Here is a 13,921-nt window from a genome sequence, read left to right as displayed (position 1 = left end):
TCTATGACCGGGCGGGTCGTTTCCTTCACTGGGTGGGTCGTTGGGAAATGTTTTGCCAAAGTAGAGTATACCCACTTCTACCTCTACAGCACTGCTTGTGATCAACTCCTCATTGAGAACTAAACATGTTCATTGAACAGGTTCCATCAGTCCAAAAGAAAAGATCAAAGTATATGTTCTTATAGATGTGACAGAGAGTTGGGGTTATGGCAAGTTGCAATAGCTTCATGGTTAGATGTATTCTGGGGCCAGGGAATTCCACCCCATCCAATATAAATTGTACCAACAAGATAGAATACATATCTGTTGGAATAGCCTACCAAATGTATTGTTCTGACTCCTTCTGAGATTCAAATATATAGAACCGGAGCATAAATGTCTCTTCCATACAGACCTACATTAAAGACAAGAAAGACATTTCTCAAAAACGTTGGCATATATTAAGCACATAAGTCTTTCAAAGCGTCAATCAATTCCCAGGTGGACATATTCCAGAAAAGGGAGATGGATTTAGGTCAAATTGTGTTATCAAGGAACATTGCTACTTGCTGCCTCTGTGCGAGTTCATGCAGTAGTACAGAACGTATTGTGGTCGGCGTTATCGCGAGACTGGTCCATTAACAACCTGCTTGACACACAGCACTGAGTGCAGCTTGCCTGCCTTGGTCGAACTGAGCTAAAGAAACGACAGGAGAAGCTGTGAACATCTGGCCTAACATCATGAAAGGACCTCGGAACATTTAGAAAAACACGGTGACTTGGCAAATATCTGTAAGTATTGCGTTTTGACAGTGAAAATGTTGAAACCGAAAGTTATAATACACTGCGCTACCTCCGTGCAGCTCAGTTGGCTTGGTCAGCGACAGTTGCTGAGTTCCTTTGCTGTTAAAGGCTTCTAGCCATGCATTACGAACATGTAGGCTTATCTTCCTGCGTTCTTGCCTGCTTGTAGTTTTCCTCACGTTAAAACAGGCCAAACTAGTGCGCGTAAAGCAAATTATTGTATGGTCGGGTTTATTATAGGTGAGGCCTAATTAAAAGTATGATATGGACATTGATGTTTGTGCTTTTCGTCTGGTCTATTGCTATTTTATTTACTTTAAATGTTGTTACACCAATATAAAGGTTTTTTTGTTGTATATAAAGTATGGTTGACCAGTGCGTAAATTGAACAACGGCTGTTATAAAGTTAACCCCATTGACTGTTAAGTGTTTTTTTTGTTACTTGAATAATAGACGAAATGTCGGAAAAAGTTTAATATGGGACTGATGCAATCTCTGAAACAAGTTTCTATTTTGTACGTAGCTCGATTCGGAGTAGGCTAACATATGGTAAGGGGAGCACAGCTGGAGGTAGCGTTTCCATTGCGGTGATGTCAGAGTAGCTGACTCCACAGCTTGCAGTGTATTTAGCGAACAGAGCACCAGTTTACTCACTCCCCCGAGCTTTTTTCTTAACCTTGCCCGATGGGCGAGTGCTGGTATTCACAAGCCTGAGTGTTTGTTCGTCTATTTTGCGTTCTAGGTCAATTGAACGGTTCCTCATGATTGTTCATTGATTACGAACAGCCGAATAGACAGAGTTTAGGTCTGTGTGTGCGACTGTGCCCGGTTCGTCCTGTCCGCATTTTCATGGGAAGCGCAAAAACTAATGATCAACTAATCGGACTGCTGTTGGTCACTGGAGAGAAAGGTAGGAGACGTTTAGTTACTGGATAACACTGATAAACAGACACCGCAAGTTGTAATCAAGAAATCTGAATAATGTACAAATGTTACATTGATTTAGTAGGCATATTGATGCGTAAATAAGTCGATATGAAAAGGATATTTACCATATTGTAATGGCGAAATTAAGTCCGATTTTAACTTTTTTTTGTTGACAACTGTATGTGGAAGTCTTCCGTTTTGATTGCCAATGTTTGCTTTGCAGTGATTGACTACTTAGTCGTTTTCTGCAAGTTTTATTATTTTTCCTGTCCATTTCCTTTGGGGTTGGGATACTTTTGTTTGTAGTTGTCTCAAACACTAGATGAGTTGTTAACTCTCTGTGGCACCCTCTAAATGGCTGCATTTCGTTTATTCAATATCCAGTTTTTCCTGTTTTTCATCAGGTTATGAAGGAAGAATGGAGTTCCCAGACCATAGCCGTCAGTTGCTGCAGTGCCTGAGTCAGCAGCGTCACCAAGGTTTCCTCTGTGACTGCACTGTTCTCGTTGGGGAGGCGCGATTCAAAGCACACAGAGCCGTGCTGGCCTCATGCAGCATGTACTTCCATCTCTTCTACAGGGACCAGCCAGACAAAAGGGACGTTGTGCATCTGAACAGTGACATTGTGACAGCCCCGGCTTTCAGTCTGCTCCTTGAGTTTATGTATGAGGGGAAGCTGGAATTCAACACTCTGCCAGTGGAGGATGTCCTGGCTGCAGCCAGTTACCTTCACATGTATGATATAGTGAAAGTGTGCAAAAGTAAGCTGAAAGATAAGGAACTATCCACCCTGGATGAGAAGGTTAGCGAGGGGATAACACTGGAGAACTCCTCAGACAGCGAGCTGCACAGCAAGCAGCCAGGGCCAGGCCGGCGAGAGACACAGACACAGCAGCAGCACCAGAGAGCCCCCCCGGGAGAGGAGTTTCACATGGACAACAGCAAAGTCAGGCTGGCTGTCACAGATTGTGATAGGTCTGCACAGAGCAGGCAGAAGGCAAATGGTCACCCTGGCAGGTCTCCGGACCTTGTAGGTGTCAATTATGTGTCAGCAGAGGCCGAGCCCTGCGTCCAAACAGCTGGAAAAACAAAAGCTGATGTCAGTAGTTCCACAATATTGTTGTCCCAGAGGTCCCGGGCTTCAGATGACATGGACTGCGCTCTGGATTTGTCTTTCAAGCCACTGTCTAGCAGAGATCCCTTACACCCCTCCTACGTCTCAGGACAGCTGGCCCTCGACAGCCAGCAGCAGGGCACTGAGCCACTTGTTAAAGACGAACACGACTTGCTGTCAGAGCAGGAGGACAGTGAGCCGATGAGCCCGGAGAGCCAGCGCTTTGGGAATAGCGCCAGGAGCTCAGTGGTGACAGGGTTCACTGCCCTCTTCCCAGGCAACAACGGCTCCACGGCGGCCCTGCTCTCCCAGGAGGAAGACCTGATGGAGGAGGGGGAGAGCTGTGGGGGAAGGGAGGGTACGAGAGGCAGAGAGGGCGAGGAGACGAGGGGGAGGCTGCTGGGGGACAGTGAAGAGGAGGATGACCTGGCTTCCTCAGACATCTCCACTTCCAGTGGGATGCTCCTGCCCCCGGGGCAACAGGTGTGTGTGTGCCCACTCTGCAGCAAAGTGTTCCCCAGTTCCCATGTGCTCCAACTGCACCTCAGCTCGCACTTCCGCGAGAAGGACGGGGCACGCTCCAAGCTCTCCCCTGATGGCTCTGTTCCCACCTGCTCACAGTGTGGCAAGACCTTCTCCTGCATGTACACCCTGAAGCGGCATGAGCGCACACACTCTGGCGAGAAGCCGTACACCTGTGGCCAGTGCGGCAAGAGCTTCCAGTACTCTCATAACTTGAGCCGGCATGCCGTGGTTCACACACGTGAGAAGCCTCATGCCTGCAAGTGGTGTGAGCGGCGCTTCACCCAATCTGGGGACCTGTACCGCCACATCCGGAAGTTCCACTGTGGCCTTGTCAAGACCCTCGCCATTGGATAAACCCCTGCCATGAAATAAGACAAACGTTTTATCACTCCCTGAGTACTACTGCGTATACTTTTCTAGTTATACATATTTACAAATGAATAACGACATAACCTTTTGGAATTCTACTCTGTGGCATTTCTTAAGTTAAATTGTAGCAACTTTAGAATGCACAAAACTGGATTTCACTGGAAAGATGTTGGGCTTTGTCATTGGACTATGATTTAGTTGCACAAAACTAACATGCTTTTCAACTCAAGCTGGATATACTGTATGTTAAAGGTGGACAAATCAGTTGCACTTGTCTATTTCTGTATTGGTACTGCAAAACTGCTAAGCTGGATGAAGAGTATTCTGCTAAAAGAAACATTTCTATGTACATACCTTATGTGCAAGGAAATTATAGCACAAAATCCTGAATGGATGAACAACGTCTGAGTAGTGCACATGGGGAAGGAGAAACAAAAACCGTCCAAGAGTAGCAGTATATTTTATTTTTTAAATCCAACCTTATTTATTAGTCTACCTGCTTAACAGGAACAAATATCAAAAGGCACTGAAAAAAATATTTGAAGTTGGAATACTGGATTTTTTTTGGGGGGGGGATAGCTAGTATTTAAATTTTCTTTATGGTAGGAATGAAGCAGACCACATAAATAATGTTACCTAGAATAGAGGACTAAAAGAAAGATGAGTGGCAAGGGTTTTTAATATCATAGTAAAATGGAGCTTGTCCTGAAGGAATTAATTTTGCTGCACTGGCCTTTCAATGTTCATCACAGCTTGCTTAGAATCAGGCTGCTGAATGAACATTAGAAGTGAATTGTATTATCACCTTTACACTCTAGCATGATGCATACAGTTTCACTATGAAGTGAAAGAATGCCTGTATCACCTGTGCCTACTGAAATTCTTGACACTCCTGTTGTTCTCAGGCAAGCATGGGACCTCTTGCCATCAATACAACTAATCTGTTGGCCTTCAAAAACGTGGTTAGCACTTTCTGTTTACAGTGCATTAATACCAGGAAATAACTTGGTCACTCTGTGATAGTATGCCAGTTGACTAACCAGTGTACTTAGAAAAATGTAATAAATGTGCCATAAATCAAGCTTTTATTGATTAACAGTTGACTTCTATTTAGTAAGTTCAATTTCTGGGTTAATTTTCTGTATTTCAGCACTGTAAAAGAAAGGGTAACCACATGTGAATATTCTATTGCTGTCCATGTAATAATGCTGGAGACATGCCCCGATAGACAGGGCAGAGAGTGGGTGAGGTGGTAAATATATACTCTGTGTGCCTCCGTGCTTCTCTGAGGAGATGGTGTACTGTGGATATCTTGTCGCCACGCTGTTCGTTCATCAGAACTTCATCAGTTTATTTTGCCCCTTGCATTTACTCTTATACTGTACTGTCTATTTTTCTGTTAATGTTGAAGTACTACTGATTAATGTTTGAGTGAAACCTTTGGTGAAACTTAGCTTGACAGAGTCCTTGGACAGAATATGTACTTTATGAGCCTGTTATGTGTTGGAAGGATTTCATTATAGTTGGTTTCATTTTGATGATATACATATGGATTCCTACAAGGTGAGTAGCACTAAAAGTCCAAGAAATTTGTTTAATCTGTCCTGAGAAGACTTGATCAGAATTATTTATTAGTTTAACTTGGTTCAGGGTTTACTTTAGGTGTGATCTATTAAGATGAGCTAATTTCTCTAAGCTTGAAAGACTTTTGATGTCTTTCCTTGGTATTGGGGCTGTTTTTATTACTTTCTGCAAATCCTGTTACTGTAATGAATTGGTCTGTTAATGTATCTTACACAGAATTCTTTAAGTATTCAAGATTTGTCTCACCAACCGTAGCGAAGCACTTGTTTTGAGCATGCATATAGTTTCAACACTGATATTGTCTAGGCTGCTATTTCTTACTATTTGTATATTTAATGTAAATATATATTCTATTTATCAGTGTCGTTTCTCTTTATTACAAGAACACATGTAGAGTTGAGAAAGCAAGGTGTCTTACGAAGGCTTCAATCTCTTAGGGAAGAGTTCATGTCTTCCCTCCCCCATTGATTTGGGCTTCCTTTTTCCTGTCTCACTCCAGTGAATTTGGTTTCCTTTTCATATTTAAGGTCTCATAGGCCATCTCTTCACTACATATCAGAAAAGGGAATAATATTGCTATGACTGCTGTTCCAGCAGAGGAAGCAGTTATTCACAAGCCCAAACACACTGATTATGGTATAGAATATCTATAGAATTCCTACAATATGAGCATTGTTCTCCTGTCCCAGGTAGTTCTCAAGGGATAATTTTTCATCTCTGCTTTCGCTGTGGGGAAAAAGGCTGCATGAGTCTCTCTTTGCACTTTTCGTATTGAATGGAGCCATTGGAATGAGAGAAATGCATTTAGCAATGGGAGATCTGGGAGACAGTAAACAGGTGCATTGTCTGGAGGCATCAAAGAACAGCCCTCAATTCCCAGCATGCATTAGATAAGTGCTTAATTGTTCTTTTATGTAGAGAGGATACCACAGCGACTCCATAGCATCTTTATCAACACAATCTCTCTTTAATTGTTGGTGTTTCAAGAACCTGTTTGATTTGAGGTATTGCAACACTGATTAATCTGATTTTTATAATAGGAAAAGTAGGTAGGTAGTATTTATTAACATCCAGTTATACCTATTTCATCATCCACCCACTGGAATGAGTTTCCCAATATTTCATGAAGCTGTGTGTTTTCAGAAATGTCATGTAGTGTTAACAATGAGTGGTATTTCAATCAAAACACAGGAATGTAGATTCATTCCTGTATTTTTTTCTCACTCTTTTGAAAGGATTTTTTTTTTTACATGATGCCGTTGAAACAATGATTTATTGTTTTTCTCATGTACACATGCAGCTGTGCAGGGTTAGAAAACTATGTAAAATCATCTTGCTGGTTTCTCAGTCATTATTTATATCTCCAGGATCATCACAGAATGTGCCTTGCAGACACAAGTGTTGCACCTGGAGTTGCCCTTTTTTGTACACTGTTTGCCACAGACTGCTGTGATGACCATACAGACTTCTGTTTAATTATTATTTAAAAATAATTAATGTTATCAAAATGTCAACAAAGCCCATTGTTTCTTCCTCCTTTTAGAGATGAGTTTCAGAATTGGAGTTCACTACTGTTAAATTCATTGAAATCTTTGTAAAAGTTTTTAATCTGGAATTCAATGTAATGTTAAGCAAACTGAATGCAGTTATTTGTTTTGTTTGGCTCTAAGCCGAGTCCATGTTTAGGAATGAACCTAATTGTGTTCCATATGATGTCATGTTTAATGTGAAACACTGAGATATAGATTTAATTTATGTTTGAAAACTCATGCCGGTGCTCCTGATCGTGGGGTTACGTTTTCCTAATTCATGCTATAGGATTTTACGGTCTAAAACTGAGTGTTAGGTTACATTTAATACTGGAATTTTGTCTTTGGCAGGTTAAGACTGTGAAATTGTGTATATTCATGAGAAATATTTATTGAATTGTTTCTTGTGCAACATTTGACTGTCTCAATTTTGATTTGTAAAATGAACGATGCTACTAAATGTCAATGGAAATCTTTTTAATAGAATTTTTAGAAGTGCCATTAGAATGTAATATAATTTTTTAATAACAAAGGTATATTTTATAGTAATGAATTGCTTCTGTGTTAGTGGTTTATAGATTAGGGGACAATCTTATGCAGAATTGACATTGTAGAACTCGAGGCAATTTATTTGTATGTTTTTGTTTTTGTGTGCGTTTTGTTTGCGCTTTCCGAGTGTTCTTGTGTGTGCGTGCTGTGGAGATGTGACAATCTTGAGTTAGGTCTTTTATTAAAATTATGCATAGATTAAACAGAACCCTTTTCTGTGACTCTTGTGGATTTCTTTCTTGTGTTTCCTCAACATTGTCCATGTGCACAGCTCTGGCCACTTCTATTTAGTTCTTCAATCCCGTGTTTTGTTCTTTACTGACAGTCAAACTAAACAGAGACAGGATTTTCCTCCATAAATCTGTGTAATTATTGTCATGGGAAATTGTAGTAGTAATACCTACTTGATTTTTCCAGTACCGACCTTTTAGATATTGTCAAGGAGAGTCTTCATTGTTGCCTGCTCACAAGCAACACCCGATCAGTGTGGGGGTAGTGAGGGGACTGTATACTGACAACACAATGTGATAATACTGTGGGTCTTAGTCTCTATCCCATTGAACCCATAAGCTGCATCCAAGGACAGGATCTTTAGCGGTGGCATGTCATTATTCCAGAGTTACTGACAATAGTCCGCAGAGAAAATACCTATGAATACTTTCAATTGTTATTTATCCTTATATTAATCACCTTCTATTTCCTGTTAATGAAAGTAAACTTAAACTTAAAATGCTGGATTAATTTACATACATGAGCAAACAAACAAAAAGATCCATGAGTAATTGGGGATCTCCATTCCAATTCACTGGTCATTTTCTTTGCAGAGGGGTCTTAATTATTCCCCCATTGCACATCTAAAGAAATCCAGCTGCTCTGCTATGCATTACCAATAGGGATGAATTGGGAGTTCCCACCATCCTCCCCCACCCAGCACACCCATTCTGTGGTGCACTGACAAGGCAGCATCCACTCAGCCCCCATCCCACCCCCGAACTACTGCCCCAACCTTGGCCTCATCCCACCACTATTGTGTGCGTGGGTAGTAGCTCAGCTGCTCCCATTGTCTGCTCCAACTCCCAAGCACCTACTTTATGCACAGACAGACAACACTGCGGTGCTGGCCAGCCATCCACGGCACAAAGAAAATAAGGTCCTCCGAAGATCATTCATAAACACCCTGAACGGCCTCCTGTACAGTACCTCCCAGTAAATAAGGGTCCTCACACTGTAAACATTACTTCAGTTCTCAGGGATTTCACGTCACGATCTGGATGTCACTTTTGCACTAGGCCATCACGTACAGATTTTTATCTACATGAACCAAACCTGAGAATGGAAAGTATGGGCCATGTGATAAGGAATAACTGTGGATGTCAGGGCTGTGATGTGTACCCTTGAGTTAAATGATAGAATAGTGAAAACTTTCCTGGTAAATTTAGATGGTTTTTGACCTCTACAATACTCAGTTTTTATTTATTCCCCAGTTTAGAGGCAGACTTGGGGGAAGTTGCGATGAAAGTTGTAAGTGTCCACCACCTCACAAGGCCAGCGGTGGGAGCCCTTGACCTCTGAACGGACTGCCAGGGACAGCTGGTGTGGCCCATGTTTATTTATTTATTTCTTAACAAAAGACAGGTGGTCAAACTTGAAAAGGGCACACACACACTCCCAGCAACAAACAGCTTGGTACAAACATCCAGTCTCGATTCTCTTATCAAGACACTCATCTGCGGCATAGAGATTCTTTTCACTCGCAGACAAATCACCATCACATTGCTCTCATGGAGAGACAGTAACAATGAACTCACAAACACATTGTGGAAAGGCTCTCTGTTTTAACATTGTGATAAAATTATTTTTTTCCCTCAGTTTATTTGTTCACATAATTGACTTGGTTACATTCAAGTTCCCCGACAATACATAAGTTACATTAAGAAGTTGAATATATGAAGGAGTGAATTAGTTAGACAGTTGTAAACATAAAACATATCACTGGTTTTCAGTTCATGCTGGGGTTCCCTTGTTTGGAGTGACTCGTCCAGGGAGTGCCAAGACAGTGTGTCCTTGGTCCACTGCACAGCTGCCACTTACTCACACTCAATGACGCATATTTATAGCAGCAGTATCACTGGGCTCGGCGCTCGCACTCCGAGCACAGCTGGTCCCCAAAAGAATGGGCGAAAGACAAAGCCACACGCTTCCACTGCAGTTGATGTCCAAGTCTGTCCAGTCTTAGAAGGAAAACAGTGACCTGTTTCTTTAGAGTACCAGAGGTAGGGGTGTGATGAAAACCTGGTCATCTCTCTACACCCATCGCAAGACCCTGACAGCTGCAGGTTCTCATTTTAAGGAGTGCATTAACACAATGTCATTACAGAGTTCAGAGAGCAAAGGGAGAAGACCCCCAGCGCTGGCATCCACCTTTTAATTAACGGAATATTTCAAATAATTATTTTAGATGACATACAGACATGTACACTCTGCAATGTGTTTACTAGGATGGCTAGGATTTGACCCAAGTCTACTACTTTGAAAGGCTGTTTATGGCACACCAACTCCATCATCCCAGACACGCTAGACCTATTACAATTTGCATACCGCACCCAACAGATCCATAGACGACGCAATCTCAATTGCACTCCACACTGCCCTCACCTACGTAGATAGGAGGAATACTGTATGAGAATGTATTCAATGACTACAGCTCAGCGTTTAACACTATAGTCCCCTCCAAGCTTGTCACCAAGCTGGGGAACCTAGGACGAAATGCCTCCTTCTACAACTGGGTCCTGGACTTCCTGACAGGCTGACCACGTGGGTGGTGAAGGTAAGCAACATCACCTCCGCCATGTTGACCCTCAACACGGGGGCCCCACAGGGGTGTGTGCTTAGTCCACTCCTGTACTCCCTGTTCACCCACGACTGCATGGCCACGCATGACTCCAACACCATCATCAAGTTTCCTGATGACATTACGGTGGTAGGCCTGATCACCAGTTATGATGAGACAGCCTAAAGGGAGGAAGTCAGTGACCTGAAATTGTGGTGCCAGGTCACAGCCTAGTCTCATAGGCTGGATGTAATTTTGTAAACATAAATCCGAGATACTCAAATTAGTATGAAACACTACATGACCAAAAGTATGTGGACACCTGCTTGTCGAACATCTCATTCCATTATTATGGGCATTAATATGGAGTTGGTCCCCCTTTGCTGCTATAACAGCTTCCACTCTTCTGGGAAGGCTTTCCACTAGATGTTGGAACATTGCTGCGGGGACTTGCTTCCATTTAGATTTGTCCGTCGGACTGCCAGATGGTGAAGCGTGATTCATCACTCCAGAGAATGCGTTTCCACTGCTCCAGAGTCCAATGGCAGCGAGCTTTACTTCACTTCAGCTGACGCATAGGCTGCTTGGCCATGGAAACCCATTTCATGAAGCTTCCAATTAAGAGTTCTTGTGCTTACGTTGCTGCTGAGAGTCAGTTTGGAACTCGGTAGTGAATGTTGCAATCGAGGACAGATTATCTTTATGCACTTCAGCACTCAGTCCCGTTCTGTGAACTTGTGTGGACTATCACGCGCTGAGCTGTTGTTGCTCCTAGACGTTTCCACTTCACAATAACAGCACTTATAGTTGAACGGGGCAGCTCTAGCAGGACAGAAATTTGACAAACTGACTTGTTAGAAAGTGGGCATCCCATGACAGTGCCACGTTAAAAGTCACTGAGCTCTTAAGTAAGGCCATTCTACTGACAATGTTTGTCTATGGTGATTGCATGGCTGTGTGCTCAATTTTATACACCTGTTAGGTGTGGCTGACATTGCCGAATCCACTAATTTGAAGTGGTGTACCACATACCTTTGGGTATAGTGTATGTAATGTTTGGTGCGTTTAAATAAGACAGATGGTTACTTAAGGCAACAATTAAAGTGGGGTGGTTGGTCTGGGTGGATAAGTAGGCATTTAACATGAATGTCTAGGAACCCGAGGGTTGCAAGTTCAAATCTCATCACAGACAAGTTTAGCTAATTAGCAACTTTTCAAGTACTTACTACTTTTTAGCTACTTTGAAACTACTTAGCATGTTAGCTAACCCTTCCCCTATGCTTAACCCTTTTAGCTAACTCTCTAACCTTAACCCTTGAACCTAACTCCAAAACATAACCCTAACCCTTAGCCTAGCTAACATTAGCCACCTAGGAAGAATTCGTAAAATACAATATGTTACGAATTTGCAAAGCTTATGGTATGTTTTGCAAATTGTAACGTACAAATTGTAATTTGTAACATATCATTCAAAATGGGCGATGGACATCCACAAATTAATACATACCAAACAAAATATAACATACAGTATCATACTAAATTGAGTGTCTCAGATTTACGTATAGAATATTACGAAACCTCTTCCTCGAAATCAGTAAGACCAAGGAGCTGATCGTGGATTACAGGAAATGGAAGGTGCGATAGGAGGATGAAAAGATTTGTCATAAGCCCTCAAATACTCAAAAAGTTCTACAGCTACACCATTGAGAGCATCTTGACTGGCTGCATCACTGCTTGGTACAGCAACTGCACCACCCTCGATCTCATAGCGCTACAGAGGGGGGGTGTGGACAGCCCAGTACATGACTGGGGCCCGAGTTCCCTGCTATCCAGGACCTTTATATCAGGCGGTGTGAAAGGAAGGCCTGGAAAATTGTTAGACTTCAGCCACCCAAGCCATAGACTGTTCTCTCTGCTTCCAAATGGCAAGCGGTACCTGAGCTAGTCTGACACCATAAGGCTCCTGAACAGTTTATATCCCCAAAAGCCTTTAGATTTCGAATTAGCTAATAAAAAGGTTAATCGGACGACCTGCATCAACCTTTGTTTTTTGCACCGACTCTACTATGCACACTCACTATATGCATGCTCTTCCTGTGGCGGTCAGTGCCGTTTATGATAGGATTTTTTTTTTTTCATGAGCATGGTCTTATTTCTATTAGCTAGCATCCCTAACATAGCACCTATGTTTGAGCAGGGTGTTCCAATAGGCTAAACTAGCTAGCCTAATTTGCTAGCTAAGTAACGTTGTGTAACTGAAAGTTACTTCTTTAATTTTGGATAAAATTAATTTGTTAAAAACTGTTTAACTACAGTCTTTCTCTTTGAGTCAACCACTCACCACATTTTATGAACTGCAGTACTAGCTAGCTGTAGCTTATGCTTTAAATACTAGATTAGTTCTCTGATCCTTTGATTGGTTGGACAACATGTCAGTTCATGCTGCAATAGCTCTGATAGGTTGGAGGACGTATTCCGGAGGTTGTCATAATTACTGTGTAAGTCTATTGAAGGGGGTGAGAACCATGAGCGTCCTAGGTTTTGTATTGAAGTCAGTGTACCGAGGAAGACAGAAGTGAACTGGTAGGTAGCCTAGTGGTTAGAGTGTTGGGCCAGTAACTGAAAAGTTCTGGATCGAATCCCAGAGCTGACAAGGTAAAAAAAAAAAAACTGTCGTCCTGGGCAAGGCAGTCAACCCACTATTCCCCGGGTGCCATGGATGTTGATTATTGCAGCCCTCTGCACCGCTCTAATTCAGAGGGGCTGGGTTAAATGCATTCAGTTGTACAACTGACTAGGTTTCCCTCTGGCACCCTAGAGTGCAGTTGAAGCTACTGTAGACCTTTGCAAAATAGTGTTTTAGTCAATTATTTGGTGACGTGATTAGTAGTTTTATCTAAAAAGGTTTACTTTTACATATTTTACAAATGTTATTTTATGGAATTCACTGAGGATGGTCCTCCACTGAGAAGCATCCTGTGAACTCTACACACACTGACACTCCAACACCCACATTCATACAGACTCTATACACACACACACAAAATCAGGGCTCCCGAGTGGTGCAGCGGTCTAAGGCACTGCATCTCAATGCTAGAGGTGTCATTCCAGACTGTATCACAACCGGCTGTGATTGGGAGTCCCATAGGGCTGCGCACAATTGGCCCAGCGTTGTTAGGGTTTGGCCAGGGAAGGCCGTCATTGTAAATAAGAATTTGTTCTAAACTGACTTGCCTAGTTAAATAAAAATCTACGCTGCTACGACTCTGTTTATATATCCTGATGCCTAGTAACCTATTACATATCTTATCCTACCACTCCAGTATCCCTGCACATTGTAAATGTGGTATTGTCACTGACCCTGGATCTGCTTACTTTCATGTTCCTCTTATTTCTATTTATCATGTCTTTCTGTTCTACTTGAATTCATTTTTTTTATTTTTTATTGCTACCGATATTGGGAAAGCGTAAGTAAGGCATTTCACTGTACTTGTGCACATGACAAAAACTTGAAACTTGTTCTGAAGTCCTGTGGAGTGTACATGCCCTACAACCTCAGCAGCCTATTTCCAGTGATGTGTAGCTAGTTTAAGATTTAATTTCCAACATATGTGCTTTGACTGATGGACGCCTGGCCACCCAGCAGCTGTCTGCCTGCTCACCCAACCAGAACTGCTCTTGGACACAAACTGCAGAGATCCCCATAGACCA

The 13,921-nt window shown here is 42.3% G+C and overlaps 1 protein-coding gene across 2 annotated transcripts; it reads left to right on the top strand.

Annotated features, from left to right (window-relative positions):
- Nucleotides 1-561: 561 nt before the first annotated feature.
- LOC112256641 (zinc finger and BTB domain-containing protein 18.2) lies at nt 562-7,601 on the top strand. 2 transcript variants are annotated; one of them, XM_024430032.2, is made up of 2 exons: nt 562-771; nt 2,115-7,601. In XM_024430032.2, exon 2 carries the CDS (start codon nt 2,129-2,131, stop codon nt 3,701-3,703), a length of 1,575 nt encoding a protein of 524 aa, XP_024285800.1. In that variant the 5' UTR covers nt 562-771; nt 2,115-2,128; the 3' UTR covers nt 3,704-7,601. The 2 variants fall into 2 exon arrangements, with proteins under 2 accessions (XP_024285800.1, XP_024285799.1); XM_024430031.2 differs by lacking the exon at nt 562-771 and adding an exon at nt 819-1,693.
- Nucleotides 7,602-13,921: the final 6,320 nt, after the last annotated feature.

The sequence above is a fragment of the Oncorhynchus tshawytscha genome, linkage group LG08, assembly GCF_018296145.1.
Source record: "Oncorhynchus tshawytscha isolate Ot180627B linkage group LG08, Otsh_v2.0, whole genome shotgun sequence".
NCBI classification, from domain to species: Eukaryota; Metazoa; Chordata; class Actinopteri; order Salmoniformes; family Salmonidae; genus Oncorhynchus; species Oncorhynchus tshawytscha.
The sequence above is the reverse complement of the archived record's forward strand: the minus strand, read 5'-3'. Positions and strand labels throughout refer to the sequence as shown.